The 20,553-nt window shown below is 38.8% G+C and overlaps 1 protein-coding gene across 3 annotated transcripts in view; it reads right to left on the bottom strand.

The window, feature by feature from the left end:
- Positions 1–1,968: 1,968 nt before the first annotated feature.
- Positions 1,969–20,553, bottom strand: part of LOC146000405 (tyrosine-protein kinase transmembrane receptor Ror-like) — a 597,959-nt gene continuing 579,374 nt past the window's right edge. For all 3 annotated transcript variants that reach the window (XM_083137999.1, XM_083137998.1, XM_083138001.1), the window contains 5 exons: positions 18,645–18,890; positions 16,129–16,346; positions 11,582–11,708; positions 8,944–9,212; positions 1,969–3,006 (listed from right to left, as the gene is read on the bottom strand). In XM_083137999.1, coding sequence (XP_082994125.1) covers positions 2,407–3,006; positions 8,944–9,212; positions 11,582–11,708; positions 16,129–16,346; positions 18,645–18,890 — 1,460 coding nt within the window. In that variant the 3' untranslated portion in view covers positions 1,969–2,406. The remainder of the gene's footprint in view (positions 3,007–8,943; positions 9,213–11,581; positions 11,709–16,128; positions 16,347–18,644; positions 18,891–20,553) is intronic.

The raw sequence follows: 20,553 nt of genomic DNA on the forward strand, positions 1-20,553 counted from the left end.
TCATTGGGTGGAAGGAATTACAATGATTTGGACATGTTATTTGATTGGAAAAACATCGTAAGATTAACCCATCCGCATACCTAGTCGTCGAATTGACGGCCTGTCTGGACGTTCGCTTGCCATTCTTAGTCGTCGAATCCACGGGTTCCCGATTTTCATCACATAGTTTCTTTTTCTGTCAATAGATGGCAGAGGTTGTATGATCTTTCGAATCTGACGTGTATGTTTGTGCTGTTAAGTTTTTCATACCATTTCAAGTGTGTTTTGTTCAGTAATTTATCATGTAAACAAACCTTCATTTGTTACATCTTGCAAACATGCCACGTAAGAATGTTGTAGAAGATTCTGCGATTGAAAAGTTGCTTTTCGATAGCGATGAAGAGGAAAATGTGGATTTTGGAAGTGGAGATGAACACAGAGATTCACTTTGTGTTAGAGAAAGTGAAGAATGTAGTGAAAGTAGTGAAAGTGAGGAAGAGGTGGTTGTGGCAGGAAAAAAACGAAAGGTTGAGGAATGCAAATAGACAGTTGTGTGTGATCATAACTATTAGGTGAGTTTCTATTTATGTTTCAAGTAAACTGCATATGTTCGTACTTATTACTGTACTTTCACTTCAATATATAAAATTTTCACATAAATTGCTTGGATAGTTTTTAAATATTTGACATCTTGTCTTGCTGTGCAACCATCACGGGAGATGGCCAAACTTAAATGGTATTTCATAGCAAAAGATTTGGCATTTAAATGGTATGCGGATGGGTTAAACAGGTCTAGAGAACAGCTTGAAGGTAAGAGAAGGACAGGTCGACCATGAATTGAGTAGGAAGACTATGTGGAGAGGATTGGTATAAAAAGGGGAAAATATTACTAAATGTTTGAAAACTTGCTTTGGAGAGAATGCTGTACAAGAACTGTAGAAAGGAACCTGACACCTAATTGCAGAAAGGAATGGAGAAGAGGAAGCAATTGAAATGAATTCCATGCAACCGGAATGACAAGAAAAAAAGAGGGGGGGAAGGATCAGCGTCCCCGGCACCCTGACCTTAAAAAAATACACTAGGCACAATTTGAAGATACCCTCCCACCTAATCCATTTCAAGCAATACTACCCAACCCCAATGCAAGGAGTGGCATCTACATGATTACCTGCACTTGCGGAAGCAAATATGTGGGAATGATGAAACAGACTGGAAGATAGGCTCAAGGAGCATGATGCATACCACTGGCTCAGAAGAAGATTGAACCTAGCCTGCCACCTCAACAACGAGAACCACTACAAAAACTGTGCCAAAATAATTATGCAAGCAAGATCCACATAAGAAAGACTCTCAAATGAAACACACACAATAGTGAAGTGAGCACTCCCACAGACCTCAACACCAACCCCGGGGCTCTCAATAAAACCTAGTTTCTTGTCATTAGGAATATACGTACCCACCCAATCCTCCATCAAACCATCAGTGCCTGTGAAAAAGCCTGCGTGTGAATGCTAGTAAAAGCGAATGCCTTCCCACGTATGCTGACAACAACACCAGGAACCCACAGTGCCAAAATCGTGGTGCATGGCCAAAAATAGAAGTTCCACGCTAGAGGACCAGAAGAAAAAAGGCTCGCATCAACTAGTGTCTCCATGCATGTGGGCACGAGAAAAAGGAACCACATCACCCGCAGCAAGACAGTATATGCCTGACAAAGCTACCAGACAGGTGTCGAAATCGACCACAAAAACAAAAATTGCATGGAAAAATGAACCGTACGTTTATTAGAATGAATTAATTACCGCTCTCTCCATGTAACCGCCAAATGGATATCTTTAGATACAATGAATTAATTTAGATGGCCAGGGAACAATTCTGCATGTGGTGATGGCGAAGGCCTCACATATTCTCCAAATCACCTAAAATTTTAGGTGTTGACAGATTAACAGAAGAGAATCGAAATTAACAGAAATGCAACATATAAATACATACAATTTTTCATACTTTATTACACAGTAACAAAAGTCTTAAAATTCACACAGTTTTGTTTTCTGTAACTGCTACTCTGTACACTGATGACAAACTGGATGCCCAAGACAGTCTCTAAAAAGTTATGTTAGTCAAGTGCACCATAATATTGTACAACACACAGTCATTACATTTGTACCATATTTATATTATGCACAAACACTGCAACATGCACACGAACCATTCACGCATCAACCACCAAGTGGTTTCATTCAATAATATAAAAAATGTTTCCTTGAAACTTTGGTATACATTTTTTCTCTCATTCTTAACTTTTTTTTAAAAATCTCACTCACTGAAATGCATCTGCTAATATCACCACAGACAGATTTATACAAAAGTGTTTCTTTTACATGTGTCTTTTTATGTATGTATATATATTATTTTTACAAAGTGGTATTATATGTTGGAAATTTTCGTCTCCATTTTCCCAAATGGTGATCCTGGTGGTGGTAATCTGACCACAAGTTGCGCTGGATTAGAAGGGTTGGACCGGCTGTTCATGACAACTTGGTGTTGTGGTGGCATCATCTTATTAAATGTGTTCACCCCAGCCAAGGGTCCTCCGTTGAAGTGCGCCATGTGAGGATTTGGGAAAGTCACTGGGTACGACCCGACTGACGAAGGTGTTTGAATGGTGCTGGTGGCAACGGTGTTGGTTCCCTGCTGCTGCTGCTGCTGGAATGGTGTGTTGCCACTGAGCTGCGTGGAACCTGTGTTGTTGCTTGGCCCCGTGCTGGAACGCTGACTTCCGCTGTGGTGTGTGCTGCCACTGTGACTTGTGCTGTTCAGCCCGGCTGGATTGCAGTAGCCGACAATGCTCTCCCAAGACCGAAGTCGTGTGTGGACTTCGGGGAAAGCCGGTCTCCTGCCTGGGACTTCATGCCAGCATTCGATCATCAGAGAATAGATACGTGAAGGGCAATCCTCAGGGCAAGGCAACAGCTGACGTGACCTAATCATGTCTATAACCTCTTGGTTGCTGTACCCATAGTATGGCTGAAAAAATGAAAATGAAATGTGTTGAATATTTCCTAAGGAACTATATCAAAGTTCAACTTTAGAAAAATAATAATAATAATAAAAAAAACAGATCTAAATAGTTTCCACTGTGAAATGAAGGGTTCGGGTGTAAAACATGGTTAAGTGACATTTTGGTCATTTTGGAGTTACAGTGTGCATCGTGTAGTCCATCGTAAATGGAGTCGAATCGTACTCGAAGTGTTTCGTTTCGTCAACAGATGACAGAGAGAGACATGTTGAAAGTTATGGTATCTACCAGTTGTTTCATGTAAAGTATGTTAAGTAGCAAAGATGGCGGCCAAACGACTGTTACAGAATTGCAACGTGTCTCGGAAAGTTCGCGAGTTTTGAGGCAACAGCAAAGGTGAGAACGAGTTAGGAAGTGTATATGATTCCCATAATGACCCAGAATATGTACCACCAACTACGAATGAGGAGAATGAATGCCAATAAAAAAATGCCACTATAACTGTGCATGGCCACGTACATTCTATTTCATGTAAAACGTGGTATCTACTGTAGATACCATTGTTTACATGCAGCAGTGCTCATAACGGGAGTTTCGAATTAAATTTTACTCTCGTACCTGGATGTAAACTGCGATCTAGTAGAGAAGCACATACTTTTCTTCTACTAGATATAAATAACTGTAGTCACATAGAAATTTGTTCGATTTTTAATTGGGTATGCACATTTAAGCCTGCTTTAAGATACCATGCCTTACGAGCAACGTAAAAAATGTATTACACTTAAGGAATATGTAATTTAATCTGATTCATACCAATTATTTGGTACAGTTTAGTTTTTTATATAATATTTTTATGGTGGACCTAAAAACGTATTTGTAATATAATTAGCTTTCGTATTTATGATATGTGTGACTTTGATGAAAGCAAATTATTTTATTGTTGATATTGAAAATATGTCTTCTTCTTGGTTCAAAATTATAACTATTTTAATCCATAAGAGCTAAATATCAGTGAAAACTATTAAAAACTTAAGCCCTGTGTACAATTGAAATCATTATTTACAAACATGTCAAGTTAAAGAAAAATACAACAGAAAGTTACAAGGTCATATTTGTGTCTTCATTGATTTGCTTTATTTTACTTTGCATCTTCTGTCACTTTTGGCTTATTTGTGAAGATGGAGAGGAGTGATGATATGATGAAATTAATGAATAAGCACTCAAAAACATCCATGCCCAAGCCGAGATTCGAACCCGGGACCCCTGGCGTCGTAGCGCGATTTCCTAACCACTCCGCCACAGGGGCCGGTAATTGTTATCTTGAAGATAGAGATTTAAACTAGGGATGGCCTTTTCGAAAAAATTGTTTCTCGATTTTCGAAAATGAAATTGTTTTTCGAAAAAATTTTCGTACTTACACTTTTCATTTTCGAAGAAATGATTTTTAGATTTTCAATTTTTTGAAAAAAAGAAGCCGTCCCTATTTTATGTATAAATTGCTTATTGAATCACTAAAATCTAATATTGCCATTGTATGCAATTTGGATAGCCTACGTAACACAGCTCTGTATCAAGAGAGGCTAGTGGATCGCATTCTACTTGGCATGCTGAGGTAATAAATAGAGCCTGTGTATGTGAAGCTGAAAAACCACTCATATATACAGGGTGACTGGTAATTAGATGTATTCCCTGAAAGGGGTTAAAGTAGAGACAATTTGCAATAAATTTGACCATATGATACCCCGTCCGAAAATTAGTAGTTTTCGAGATAATCGAATTTCTTTTGTTTCTTTAAAAAATGACAACTTTTCACATAAAAAGATGAATTGAGAAAAAACTGCTCATTGTATGGAACTTATTTTAGCATTTTCTGATAGCTAACAAATAAGTGGTTCGTTGAAAAATAAGTTTTTCCCAAATAAAAATCACATGTAAGTACCGGGTGGGTCTAAACTTTCAAGTGATGATAAAAAAAAATGCACTCTTAGTTACTTGGCAACGTATTAATAACAAAAATAGTATGACATGAAGCGTACAAATTACTTTAATTACTTCCTTGTGTCATCTGCTATCCAACAAGGTACAAATGTTGCTAACATTCACATTTCTGTAAAAGAAATAACACTTCATTCATCTTCATGTGAATGGAATCAATGAACAAAACAATTAAAGAACATTACACGTCTTGCTCAAAGTGGGCCCCTCTGTTACGAATGCAGGCACGCAGGTTTTTACGGACATTTGGTCTTGTACCTCGTTATGTGATGGTGTCTTTGATGTGTTGACCAGCTGTTAAGATCCTCTCCCTGAGTTCTTCTTGCGAGTTTACAGGTGTCTTGTAAACTAAGTCTTTCATGTGGCTCCAAATGTAGAGGTCCCAAGGCGTCAAATCGATCGGGGGATCGAGCTGGGCAGTCATCATGCTGATAAATCATGTCCCGTCTTGTAGCTAGAGGCGCATCCTTCAACAACATTGCCATCCCATTCCTCAAAAAAATGTTCATAAGTAATGCCATTTAAGATTTTGGGCAGGAAAAATGGCTCGATCAAATGATTGTTGATGATGCCCATCCATACTTCTGCCTCGGCGTGCGACAGTGTCCGGATGAAAATTACCCCAAGAAATGGATTGGTCGATGCGGCCCGATTCCCTGGCCGGCTCGATCCCCCGATTTGACGCCTTGTGACTTTTACATTTGGAGCCACATGAAAGACTTAGTTTACAAGACACCGGTAAACTCGCAAGAAAAACTCAGGGAGAGGATCTTAACAGCTGGTCAACACATCAAGGACACCATCACATAACGAGTTACAAGACCGAATGTCCGTAAAAACCTGCGTGCCTGCATTCGTAACGGAGGGGCCCACTTTGAGCAAGACGTGTAATGTTCTTTAATTGTATTGTTCATTGATTCAATTCACATGAAGATGAATGAAGTATTATTTCTTTTACACAAATGTGAATGTTAGCAACTTTTGTATCTTGTTGGATAGCAGATGACACAAGGAAGTAATTTAAGTAATTTTTACGCTTCATGACATACCATTTTTGTTATTAATACGTTGCCAAGTAACTAAGAGTGCACTTTTTTTATCATCACTTGAAAGTTTAGACCCACCCGGTACTTACATGTGATTTTTATTTGGGAAAAACTTATTTTTCAACGAACCACTTATTTGTTAGCTATCAGAAAATGCTAAAATAAGTTCCATACAATGAGCAGTTTTTTCTCAATTCATCTTTTTATGTGAAAAGTTGTCATTTTTTAAAGAAACAAAAGAAATTCGATTATCTCGAAAACTACTAATTTTTGGACGGGGTATCATATGGTCAAATTTATTGCAAATTGTCTCTACTTTAACCCCTTTCAGGGAATACATCTAATTACCAGTCACCCTGTATATATATAAAAAATATACGAATATTGATCTCCATATTGATATAAGGAAGTTATTTTGAATCACAAGCAATCACAACTTATTTTTTTAAATACTAACGTAATAAAACGATGAAATCTACTTTTGTAATGGTGTTCATTTCAGTCATAGACATAGGAAAGCACAAACTTGTTACAACAAGTAGCTCAGGTTATTGTTTATTGAATAAAATTTATTATTATTACTAAAGGTTTTCATTTTTGTGTTGCAAATTGTTATGGTTGCTATAAAAAGTATAATGTCAAAATATTATTATTGAACTGACATCACAAGTTAGCTTGAATAAAGCGGTATCTGATCACTCATTTTGATATTATCGTTGCATGTAAAGCATAACTACAACAATTCCTTGAACAACCCTCAAACAAATCGCATGTAGCACCACCGACAAAAATAATTCAGATGAAATATCATTTTTGTACAAGTACAAGTGAATCATATTTGCTGTAAATACTTTAGAAATTTATTTTAATTTTTAAATCAGATTTTTTTGAAACATCAACTTTCAATATCTCGAAACCTGTATTTTGTCACTTACCATGTTTTACACCCGAGCCCTTCAAATATGAAAGGTAAAAAAATGTGACAAGGTGCTCAATAGGAATAAATTACTCTTTCTGCATCATTCTCAGGTATAATGCTACTTATACAATGTCAGTTTTTATAATTAAATCAAGAAGACTTCAGTGGGTCATGTGCTCTGTGTTTTTTCAGACCTACGAGGTATGTCCGGAAAGTAAAGATGCAAAGACCAATATGCATTCTCATCAATTCTTATTTTACAAAACTTCCACTACAAATGAATTACCTGTACACACTTTACTTTTCAACGTAGTTCCTACCATCATCCAAACACTTAGTAAGTCTGGAAACAAGCTTCTGGATCCCTGTCAAAAAAGTCTGCTGAACCACAGCAGCTTTCACCTTATCATCGTTGTCAGATAGTTTCCCACAAGTGAAAGTTAATGGCTGCAAGATCCGAACTATACAGTGGATGGTCCAAAACATCCACTTAAATCTTCCCAGAAATGCAATGGTGACATTCGCGGTGTGGTCCTAAGCATCATCATGAAGCAGGCAGATGCAGCATGTCAACACTCCCTTCCTTTTGTTTTGAATGGCCTGTCAAATTGATTCACAAGTCTTGACAATATGCAGAAGCATTAATTGTTGTGCCAAAAGTCATGAATCAACCAGGAAAGTGCTGTGTCTGACCCAGAAAACCCAGCTATGATTTTTTTTGCCTGAAATTTTAGTTTTGAATTTTTGGTTTGGTGAAAATGTGTGTGATGCCTTTGGAGTGACTGACTGTTGCTTGGATTTAGGCATGTGATAGTAAATTCACACTACCTCTCTAATCCAGAAACTCCTTCCTCTGCATAAAACATGAACAAGTATAGCACAGAACCTATTAGTTTCATTTTGTACTCGTTCATTAACATTTTGGGAACCCAGAGCATGCACATCTTCCTGTACCTTAATTTCACAGTCATGAATTGCTTCAATTTTGTGCAGAAGGTCATCAGAGATCAAAGATGGCTGACCACCCCCTATCTTCACCATGAACGTAAGTTCTGCCTCCTGAGGATTTACAGCAAAACTTCATCACGATTCATAATGTTCCCATAAACAGCAATAACTTGCCTGTGAATTTTTACTTCATGCTCAGAGCAACTGTACAATGGAACACACCTTGCATTTGAAGGGAATTTGGGATCAGTACTGCCATTTTCAACCATGTGTTTCTTGAACAAAGCTTGGTATAGCACTCCTAAATGAATGCAAGGAGAAAGCGTGAGGATCAAGGTGAAACCCAGTGTAGCCACTTAAGCAAAATACAATTTCTCTTCAGCATACATGCGATGTATCTTTACTTTCTGGATAAGCCTCATATTTCCAAGATTACGGCAAGTTCTTCCCTTAGATCTTACAGGGAATCAGCTGACATTTCAATGAATTTCATAATTTCTTCTCATGCACAAGGTTTGATAGAAATCTCATTCCATGCTTACTATCGTTATTTGAACATATGTCTATGTCTAAGACATCTTTTGACAGACAGTGCCCTCAATTTTTCAATGCTTGAAATTAACTTTAATTGAAAAGTCTATAGTTTCAACATTCTGAAAATTACCGAGTCTTGTTCTGAGGTATTATCAAATAGTATCCATTTCGGGCATGTACTTATGTTTATGGAAAAGCAAAGCTTGAGGAAGGATAGTTTCAATTGAGGTCAATATAAAACAATATACAGTGCAACCTTTGGTTTTATGAGGGGGGAAATATAAAATCTTAAAAGAGTTTCTCTTTTAAAAATTACAATCTCAGTTGGTTGGTAGTCATTCTTGTTCGAAATATGATATAGCCTATTTCAAAACTGTATTTGACCTTGCATTTTTGTATGCTCATATTACACAACAAGTAATAAACTAGTACCAACTTGTTTTTATATTATCAATTTGGATGTAGGGTTATGTCAAGAAAACCAATTAAAAAGTGGACACTACCTGCAATCCATAGCTGTATATCTCCCACAAGACAACTCCAAAACTCCAAACATCAGATTCTGTTGTGAACTTTCCATAAAGGATAGATTCCGGAGGCATCCATCGAACGGGAAGAAGAGACTTTGACTGAACACGGTAATAGTCTGACGAGTAGATGTCTCGTGACAGTCCAAAATCTGAGATTTTGACTGTGAGATTATCTCCGACTAGACAGTTGCGTGCAGCCAGATCTCTATGCACGTAATGATGACTTGACAAGTATTCCATCCCTGCAATAGAAATAAAACATACTCAATGAGGAGCATTGTGTATTTAATGCCTGCAAGTTGCATTCAGATTGGAGGTACAGACAACGGGAAAGAAAATAATAGCTAATTTGTCCATCACTATTATCATCCTCTTGTATTCTACATGCTTTGTTGTTTTAAGGCATGGAATTCTGCTGATGCGAAGCAGATATTGTTCCCAGCCTATTGATGTTTTTATTTTAATTCATAATCATCACATTGTGAAAAACAGACTGAATGAAAATGGTGCTGGATAATTCGCTTACTATTTCTTTTGCTGTTGGGTGTACCTCCATTCTGCACAGGACTTGACTGATAATAAAAGCATGAATTTGCAACTTCCAATAGCAAATGTAAAACCAGGATCATGTAAATTGTTCTAAAAAATCACCCTAATCAAACGTAGACAAAATTTTGTCTACTTTCTGGGATCCATCCCACAACTGTAAAAATATCATCCAATCACCAAGAAAAATCCAGGATTTTCATATCTTCATGCCTCTGCATAAAGCCTGCTAAGTCTTTAACCCATTAACTGCGGCAGATCTATACATAGACTCTCTAAAATTGTCTTTATTTGTGGAGCATCTATATACAGACGGTATTTCAAAATTAACTGTTGTTGTATTGCGATTAGTCATTTTTATAGACATCAATTTATTGTTTATATATTTACTATTCATTCAGTCTGATAATTTATATATATATATATATATATATATATATGGATAAAATCAAGGAGGGCCAAAAGGGCTAAGTAAAAATCAAAGAAGGTAAAAGGAAACACTCACCGGACAGTAGAAAAATTCAAAATTTTCGCACTTTGTAGCATCATTGGTGTGAGGAGAAAGAGATGGAACCGGAATTGTGAACTTCCGGTTCCGTCTCTTTCTCCTCACACCGATGATGCTACAAAGTTAGCGAAAATTTTGAATTTTTCTACTGTCCGGTGAGTGTTTCCTTTTACCTGCTTTGATTTTTATTTATATATATATTTGTAATGAGTGTTTTCCTGCATTTTACAATTTGCAGCAGTCTATATATGTATATAGATTGCTTTTCTTAGCTTCAATATGCGGTAAGTCTTTTTATAGTTATTTTTTACGTTATTTGTAATGAAACGATTTTGCGGTTGGATCTATATAGACATATTCCCAACAATGTCGCCTCAGGGAAGGTGTTAATGGATAAGTGGACAACACTACAGGGGGTGGGGGTTCAAGTTAGCTAAAGCATAGTGTATGTTATATTGTATGCAGTATAGCAATGATCAAAAATGTGTTCTATGTGCATTCCTAGCATTAGGCAGTGCACAAGGATGGCTTTATTGTTACATTTTTGCAACTAGTTTGTGGAAATTGTGCACTTCCTCTCGCAGACCTTCATTTTAAGACATATTATGTACTATAGCAATTTCAAGACTAGAATTTTATGGCACATGTACATAGTTTATTCCTCATATTTAAAAAAAATGGGAGAAAAAAAGAGAAATATGAAATTAGTTTTGTAATTTGCACCGGCATTGAATATCAGGGTTCTAAGTTCAATCACTGACTGTACCACAATTTTCACAACTTGATTATTGCAACTAGTCTGTGTGCCATTTGTACACTTCTGTTCACATAAAGTGACACACACTGTAAGGTTGAACAGATGCAGAATGAGCCACTTAATTTGAACAGGTGTGTACATGTAAGTTGGGAGAATGAGCAAACTGTGTGTAAATTATAACATATATTAAATGTTAAATATTCCTGAAAAATATGCTCTTCATAACTTGTGTGCTTTAGATTATCAGGTTCAAGTTTGATACAATCAAAAACACTTGTTTCATACACAGAAATAAAATTGTAGAGAAAACGACAAATAATTGTAAACTCATACTAATTTTCCAATAGCCATTTTATCTGCATTGATTTCACATCCTTTCTACAGGGTGCATGTGCTACCATGAAATCTTATGGCTTCCATCACCCTTTTTGGTATTAATTGATTTTCATTGCTATAGTTACAATATTTTTTTAAAAAAAATCTCTTTCATACAGTGTGATAAGGATAAGGAGCATGCATAGGTCAAAACAACATTAAGAATATATATATAACGTTAACATCACAGTTTGAGGATTTTGGGACAGTACCATGATACAGATAAAGTAGTTTCATTTGTCCTGCCAGTACTAAAACTAGTCCAAAGGTTTTAAAAAAAAAATACTTTCACAGATGTAAATCTTTACTCATTATGCTTATTTGTTTCACTTGCAAACATTAGCTGGTAGGAACGGGTGTAAGTGTACCTTCTGATAAAATAATGGAACAATTAAAACTATGCTATAATGAGTAGCTAAGATTACCTGCTGCTATTTGGACGGCAATGTGAAGGAATTCTGGCTGCTCTAGTACATGCGCTGTTCCATCATCACTGCTGGCTGAGACATCGGAGCGAGGAGAGTGAGTTATGAGGAACTCGTGTAAATCTCCCTGCAAGTAAACAAGGAATGAAGGAATTAAAATTCATGAGAGTGTCAGCACATGTCCCTATGTTTTACCCTTCGCACTATACAGGGAGGAAACCCTTTATCTAGAAATCTTATACGAAATTTAAAAAGTGGATGTAAAAGCATCTTGAGAAAGTTAACAGTGCAAGATAGTAATGAGAACAGGACACAAGACAACTCAATAAAAGGTTAAGATGACACTAAAATACTATCACTGAGACAGAATAAAAGGACCATGCCTCTAAAGTCAAAATATATTACTTAAAATACTGCAGGAGATTGAGCATGTCCAAAATGCTGACATATGAGGCATGTCTGGACATTTAGGCTGTAGTACCCAGGCCACACTTTACTCTGCAGAGTTGGGAGGTCAAAGCAGCTGGTGCAAGTTCACGCAACTTGTTTAGTGTTCATATGCTGCACTGGTGTTCGAAAACTCTTGCAGAATTTCATCATCAGTGGTATTCAACAGATTCCACTGGTATAAATTCAGTAAAAAAAAAAGGACCCGGAATTTGGCTGGTAAAAGTCCCACATTGGAGGTATTGAGAATTCATTTTGTCCGTAGGATGCCAACACTGTACTGAATGACCATGCAGAGGGGTAGAGTAATTTATCCATCAGTTTGTGCACAGCAGCTGTTTACGTTAGTTGTGTTGACGAGTGTCCTGCGATTTGCAGAATGGAGACAAATATCGAGCAAAGAATTTGTTTGAAATTTTGTGTCGCCAACAGACTGTCGTGTGCTGTATGCTACAAAAGGCCTTTGGTGATTCGTGTCTGTCGAAAATACAAGCGTATGCATGGTACAAGGCTTTCAAAGAAGGCAGGGAAGTTGTTGGTGATTTGCCCCGTTCTGCTGATGCCCGACTGACGAAAACGTGTGAAAAATCAGGACATTGGTGCTTGAAAATCGGCATGTGAATGTGAGAGAGGTGGCTCGTGAGCTTGGCATATCACACATGTCTGTTCACAACATTTTGACTGATGTGTTAGGCGTGAAACGTAGCACGAGTTGTTCCGAAGGAGCTGAATTTCCTGCAAAAAGCACATCGCAGGGATGTTGCTGAAGACATGATTTTCGAGAGCCTCTAGTGACTCAACCTTCATGAAACGCATCATAACTGGTGATGAGAAATGGGTGTATGGGTATGACATGCAAACAGTTCAACAATCTTCGAATGGCACTTCGAAAATGAACCAAAACGCAAAAAACCATGCCGAAGTCGCTCAAAAATTAAGGTCATGTTCATTGTTTTCGTTGCTTATTCTGATGTGACAAACTGTGAATAAAGAGTTTTATGTGACCGTTATGAGGTGCCTGCATGACAATGTTCAACGGAAAAGACCAGAGTTATGGAAAAACAATTCTTGGATTTTGCACCACGATAATGCATCGTCGCACACGTCGACTCTTGTTCGCGAGTTTTTGGCCAAAAACTCAAACACATGTCCTTGCCCAAGCCCCATATTCTCCAGATATGGCTTCGTGTGATTTTTTTCTCTTACCACTTCGGGGAAGGCATTTTGAATAAATTGAATCCATTAAAGGAAATTCGCAGAAGGAACTCAGGGCGATACAGTCTTCTGAGTTTGAAAAGTGTTTTGAAGACTGGGTTAAGCGTTGGCATATGTGTGTTGCATCTGATGAGGCCTATTTTGAAGGCGACAAAATAAATGTTTATGATTAACCACGTATTTTGTGTTTTTGTACGTAGTAGTAATACACCTGAACAGGAACATAGACAAAAGTCGTAAGTTTCAAGATTCAGTCTCTTGTATTTGGACTCACAAGAAGGTTTCAGATTTGAAGCTTCTGTTGGTAGGTAGATCACCACCAGCACATAATTCAACTGTTTCTTTTCAAGGAATAGTAATAGGTTGCAGTTCCACGTTTATCACTGGAATCAAAATCATCTAGATTTGCAGCTGATGCTCTATGCTGAGGAAGGCCTACCTGCACAATGAAGGTTACACAAGGTCCAAGCCAAAGCCATGTGGCTACATTTGTGAGTGTAACTACCCTAGCAGCTAACACTGACTCATCAGCACATGTAATTTGAGATAGGGGTGCCAAGGTTGTCCCCTCTAGTAGGACCCTTAGTTATAGGGAGGGCAACTGAAATGGACATAGAAGAAAATATGAATGGATGACTAATGCCCCTCACCCATCAAGACATCCACACTAGAGGGAGTAACAAAAAAATTTAAGCCAAACAAAAACAGGACCTCCTTACTCAGCAGAAAATAGGAATTTTAAGGCAGGGTCTGAATGGAATCAAATATGAAATTCATTATGATGACGCATACTCCATGCACATGAAGTAGGCTGTTGCTGTTGTTTTTATAGTTACTTTATTTGTAAAATTTCTAGTGCACATGACACGAAACTAGCAATTACAGAAAGATTTATATTTTATTCTCCTCTTAGTATTTAGTTTGTCCATAAGAATAATGTACACTTGAATGCTCGCTGAATTGCAACCACCCCTCCAAACAACAAGGAACAGTACAGCAGCTGCTCTCCTCACATGACCACCCCGGCTGGAAGTATCGTGGTGAATGTATAGACACAACGCTACATGTTTGTCGAACAGCACGAGTTAAAATGGGAGGTAGTCAGGATTTAACGTCGTTTTAAAATGGCATGATTGTGGGTGCCCGAGAATCAGGTGCATCAATAACTCAGACAGCGACACTGGTTGGATGCACCCGTTCCAGTGTAGTGAAGGTGTACAGAGAATGGCAAGAAAACAGTGCAACGACTACCAAGAGGCAGAATTGCAAGGTTGTACGGAAGGTAACACCGTGGGGAGAGCAAACGGCTCATGACAGCTGAACACACGATCACAGTCAGGGAATTACGGGACCAATACAATAGTGAATGTACAACACCCATATCCCACGCAACTGTGCTGCGCACACTGCCACGCATGAAGTTTTAGAGCAGTCCACCCACTCCTCAAGAAGCATCACTGCCGACTTAATCGACTTGATCTTGCTTGGGTCCAGCAGGATGCTGATTGGACCGTGGACAATTGGAAACAGGTGTGTTGGTCCGATGAATGTGTGGCACCAACAGCATGAAGCTATGGACCCTTCTTGCATGGTGAGTGCTGTACAGGCAGGTGGAGGGGGCTGTATGGTGTGAGGTTGCTTCTGTTGGCATGGACTGGGACCATTGGTGTGTATAGACTGCCGTGTGACATCCATTATATATCAGGAGGTGTTAGGGGACCACTTCCACCCTACAATGCAACACTTCTACCCATACGGTGATGGCATTTTCCAGGATGACAATGCACGGTGCCACCGAGGCGGGACTGTACTTTCTTGGCTGGAGGAATATTCCACAGAGATGCAGCATATGAATGCCCCAAGTCCCACAATCTTAATCACACACAGCATCTGTGGGATGTTGTGAACAAGCTCTTCGAACCATACATCCTGCACCAATGTCAGTTGGCTCATTATGGGATGCCATCAGGAATATATGGTGTCAGTACCTCGTGGAATTCATGCCATGTTGTGTCCAGGCCGTCCGCCGAGCCAAAGATGGACCAACAAAGTATTAAGTAGGTGGTCGCAATTCAGTGAGCACTCAGTGTATATGACACAGCTCTCACAGCAATGACACATAAAACAGGCAGCAAGCAGTTAGAAAACAATCTCCGACAGTTCCTGTACACAGTAAATCCTTGCTTTGCATTTTCACTATACTAAATATGGTCCCAATCCTTCTTCAGAGCTTTTTTATATTCCCTATCAGTAAATATCCCACGAGACGGTATCATGTGGTGACGCTAAGAGATGAATTTCCAAGTAATTCTTGACTAGCAAATAGCCAAGAAATACATGATATTTGTTCAAACAAGAATGCCCGCTAGTAATGTTAATTTCCTGACGAGGAGTCAGTAGTGGACCGTAACAATAATATGAACCGACATTACATTTCATTCTGTTTTTAGCTCTTGAGAAAGATTTGTGTCGAAGTGTTGAGTAATTATAAATTTCAGGCACTGCAAGTATTGTGTTATTGGTATTATTAGTTCCAATGAGTATTATTAACAGACAATGGACCGAGATTTACGTTCTCATATTTTTCTTATTTTATGTCACTTTCCTTGCTTTTTGGACTAATCACAATGATGAGAATGAGTGATGATACAACGAAATTGATGAAGGGACACTCACAAAGATCATCCATGTGCAGGCTGGGATTCGAACCCAGGACCCCTGACATTGTAGCATGATGTGCTAACCACTCTGCAAAGGAGGTCGATGCGAGTCCCAGTAGTCAACATGTTTAGCCACCGAGGCAAAATTATGCGTGGTATTTCTTCTTCCAGTATTCAGTGTGAATTTATTTAGATTACAAACAGCAATAGCAAAAGTGTACCAACCTGTGTCATGTATTCAAAAAGCATGCATAGTGGCTCCTCCTTCATGACAACGCCCAGGAGACAGACAATGTTGGGGTGTCTCAGATCGGTCATCAGCTCCACCTCACGGCGGAAATCCTGCTGCGTCTTTGGAGTTGCGTTCTCCTTCAGCGTCTTTATAGCTACCAAAGAACTGGGCTCTCCTGGTAGACCCACCAGCTCTCCTTTGAACACTTTACCTGCAGACACAGAGTAACTTGTGACTCTTTGTATATTAGACAATGAAATATACAAAGTTACTTTAATTTTTCTTTTCTTAAAAAAAGAAAATGCTAAATGAAAAGATAAGCTTAAATGTGGAATTTTCTAAACAAGTAGCTACTGGAAAATGTTTCTTAGCAGAGATTTCCGTTGAACAAAATTAACTGAAATACAACACCAGAATTTGCCTGCCGTGTCCTTTTTATGCAGTATTTTTTATAGAATTGCTTTCATATTCCACAACAAATACAATACATAGCATTCATAATTGGGAAAAGAGAGACGCGGTAGTATATAAATATGGAGAAACTAGTACTCAGTTTTATCCGTGAAGCTGTTTTTCCTTTTTCGATTAATTTCAGTGGCCACTGCCACCATCCTTGTTGGAACTTGCTGTACTGTTGCTTGGTGTGCGTCTTTTGTTTGTAGTTCTCTGGCTGCCGCTAGGTGTGCTGTTGTTAACTGTGCGTCTGGGTCTGTGTCGTCTGCTATTTCCAGGCGATAACTGTTGTAGTAGGAGAATCCAAGTGTGGTGGGCTTGCCCGCTATCGATGTTTAGCTCGTGCGGGAAGAACATTATGGCGTGCGTTTCCTTGATTTTGGTGTCTACGAGCATGTGGGCAGTGTGTTTGACTTGAACATTTTGAATTTTATGGCTATTGTATTTGATATGTTTAGCAAGACCAGTAGTGGGTTGGGCTTTTTTCGCATCTGCTAGGTGCTGTTTGATTCTTTCATTGACAGATCTGATTGACCTGCCGATGTAATGTGTCTTGCATTCACACTCTGCATCGTATACACCTGGGTTATCAAGAGGGGAGAGGAAGTACCGTTTGTGTTCATTCAGTAAAGTGGTGCAGTAAAGCGGAAATATAGGTCAGACACCCTAACCAACCACAATTAACCCATCCGCAAGCAACCCAGCCACAATATGGCATCAAAGTAGCGCACAAACCCAATTCCAAAATAGCTGATAAACTGAACAAACACAAATGGTACTTCCTCTTCCCCCTTGATAACCCAGGTGTATACGATGCAGTGTGTGAATGCAAGGCACATTACATCGGCAGGTCAATCAGATCTGTCAATGAAAGAATACAACAGCACCTAGCAGATGCGAGAAAAGCCCAACCCACTACTTGTCTTGCTAAACATATCAAATACAATAGCCATAAAATTCAAAAGGTACAAGTCAAACACACTGCCCACACACTCGTAGACACCAAAATCAAGGAAACACACACTATATTGCACTTCCCGCACGACCTAAACATCGATAGCAGGCAAGCGCACCACACTTGGATTCCCCTACTACAACAGTTATCGCCCGGAAATAGCAGATGACACAGACCCAGACGCACAGTTAACAACAGCGCACCTAGTGGCAGCCAGAGAACTACAAACAAAAGACGCACACCAAGCAACAGTACAGCAAGTTCCTAGGGTGGTGGCAGTTGCCACTCAAATTTGAAATTAATCGAAAAAGAAAAAACAGCTTCGCGGATAAAAGTGAGTACTAGTTTCTCCGTATTTAAATACATAGCATGTCGGCATACACTTCACGGTCATGCAGAATAAATCTCTCTAGTGTGGAAGTGTTTGAAACGAGTGTAACTCACAACAAACTTCACTTTTCAGCCATATTTTGGTTTTCTAACACCACATGAGAGCACACAACTTTTCTTTTGTATAACTTATGTTCTTTCTTTCTTATTCTTTTTCATCTTCCTCCTCTTCTGCTACTGTTTTTGTTTTTACTATAGCTAGCATAATCTCACCTAACATGATTCTGTTCTCAACATCTGGGCAAATAAACAGAGGAACCTTGATACTACGTTTTTCAGGAAACCAGGCTGGAATTGTTGAAAATACGGGAAAAAGTAAATTCGAGGAAAATTTTATGACATTCAACATAGAATGTATTATGTGGGAAAATGTAAATATAGGGAAAGTATAATTGAGGTTCCACTGTATACACTACCTGGAGTCGAATTTAGTCTAAGTAAACAGAAAGCCTTCCACACTGCATATGGTGTATGTATATGCCATCCACACTTAAGGGGCTAATTTCATTGGGAGCTGTGATGCTGTTCATAGTAAATGATACAGAAAGATCGTATGTCAAGAAATTTAGAAACCATAACTATAAGTTTTAGAACTAGTGAGCTGAGATGAGGTGTGAGAAATGACCCAGTGAGTGAATTATTCAATTGTTAATACTGATTCCCATACATGGGAGAAAACACAGAATATAAGAAATTCATGCCACAACTCACCAAATGCTCCTTCTCCAAGTTCTTGAAGAAAATGAACATTGTGAATCGCATATTCTCGAGCTCTGACAGGCGGTTTCGGCAACAATGCATTCATCTCCAATTGGTGGTTCCCCACCACTTTCCCCATCAATGGTTTGTTTGTGCGACTGTGGTTCCGACGCTGGACACACCAGTAGCCAAGCCACAGAATGATCAGCCCAACAGCAGCAAGGCATGGCACGAGGATGTACAGCCACAGGTTGTCAACTAGAAAGGATGAAAATGACCACGTAAATAGCTATGCTAATACAAATGCATTATTTCACCTTCCGAGGTACAAATGCCAGCCATCAACACTAATTCTCCAAAGTTTTCAAAGTTTCAAAACAACTTGACTCTTTCGCTGCGGCAAGCAACTTCAGTTGATTTACTTCAATACGCGTAACTTGCGGAAAGTGACTGCAGTCGATTTTGAATATTCTCGTCAGTGCTGGTGTCGAGAGTAGTTGCCCCATAACAAAAACCATTACCAGAACATGCTGCCATCTAGTGTCTTGTCATTTGAATTATTTTCGAAGGAAATAACTCACTTTGGTTCTGAACAAATGAAAACCGTGTGTATGTAAACAATGGCAACAAGGATAATTTACCTACTCGGTGGCATGCCCAAGATTTTTGAAAGGGGGTGAGGGTACATATACTTTTTTTAGTAGTCAGCCCTAAATTTGCTATCTTTCCTGCTTTTAACATTCTCCTTCTATCTTTAGGAATACTGGACCAAAAGGAGGGTTATGATCCCCCAACCTATTCTACCCTTGGGCATGCCACTGTATCCACTTCAATAACAATGAAAAGCTAGCACCAAGGGTATTCCCGGCTATGGCACTTTTTTCAAGGAATAGGGAAAGAATTCATATCAGTACATTAGAATTTTTTTTTTTTTTTTTTTTTACAAATTTATGCAATTCATATTATTTCCCTAAAAAACTACGGAGTGAAAGCTATATCAGCATGCCAAAATCCCGCAGCAAAAGAGTTAGGTTAATGAAATGGTTTACGTATTACCCCCCGGGCCCCACACACACTGAACCTAAGTGACAGAATGTATAATTTGGAAAATATTATTTTGTAAGAAACCCTGACGTGATTGTTTGGAACTAAGAGAAAAATATATAAAAGTGGATATTATGTTGAATACTTTTCATAATGGTGTGCTCTACTGTAATTAAAAATTAACAACAGCAATACAATTAAAATAAAGAAAATTACAATTTTATGCCAACTGTTCATTAAGCTTTTGTCAGAACCTTCAATATCTTTGTTCATGAGTCAACCACTCAATGTGCTTTGTCACCAAGGCAACAGCTCAGCATTAGGTAAAAGGTAAAGTGCTCCCCTGTGCATAACACCATGCCATGAAGGCATATAAGGTGTGTGGGGGTAACGCCCCACACTTTCTTGATCCGGTCGTGAGTGGGGGTGATGTGATCAGCATCATGCCCCTGACCACCTTTACCCCCCAGGGTTTCCCCCAGGTACCCATGTTATTCGAAGCTGGGTCATCGTTAGAAAAGTTCCCGGATTTGAACCGGCTGGGGATCGAACCTGGGACCCTTAGCATGGTAGTCAGACACGTTACCGACTGAGCCACCACAGCCAGTGGTGGCTTGCTCAACATTAGGCAAGAAGTAATTTGCTGACGTATGCCATTCATCTAAAGCCTGTTCAGCGAAAGAGCAAACTTCAAAATTTTATTTTTGTCTTTTCCATCGAAAGCCAGGGAGGGTCACATGAACCAATCGGCTTTCTCCAGTTGTCATGGTGGTCATGGTGAGGGGAAATTCTTGTGGTATTCTGCATTGCCAATTTTTTAGCTTTGAGTTGTTTTCGAAACAGGTGGCACCCTCAACAAGGCCAAAGTCTAATGGTT

Source organism: Lepisma saccharinum, chromosome 16, assembly GCF_977018435.1.
Source record: "Lepisma saccharinum chromosome 16, izLepSacc3.1, whole genome shotgun sequence".
NCBI classification, from domain to species: domain Eukaryota; kingdom Metazoa; phylum Arthropoda; class Insecta; order Zygentoma; family Lepismatidae; genus Lepisma; species Lepisma saccharinum.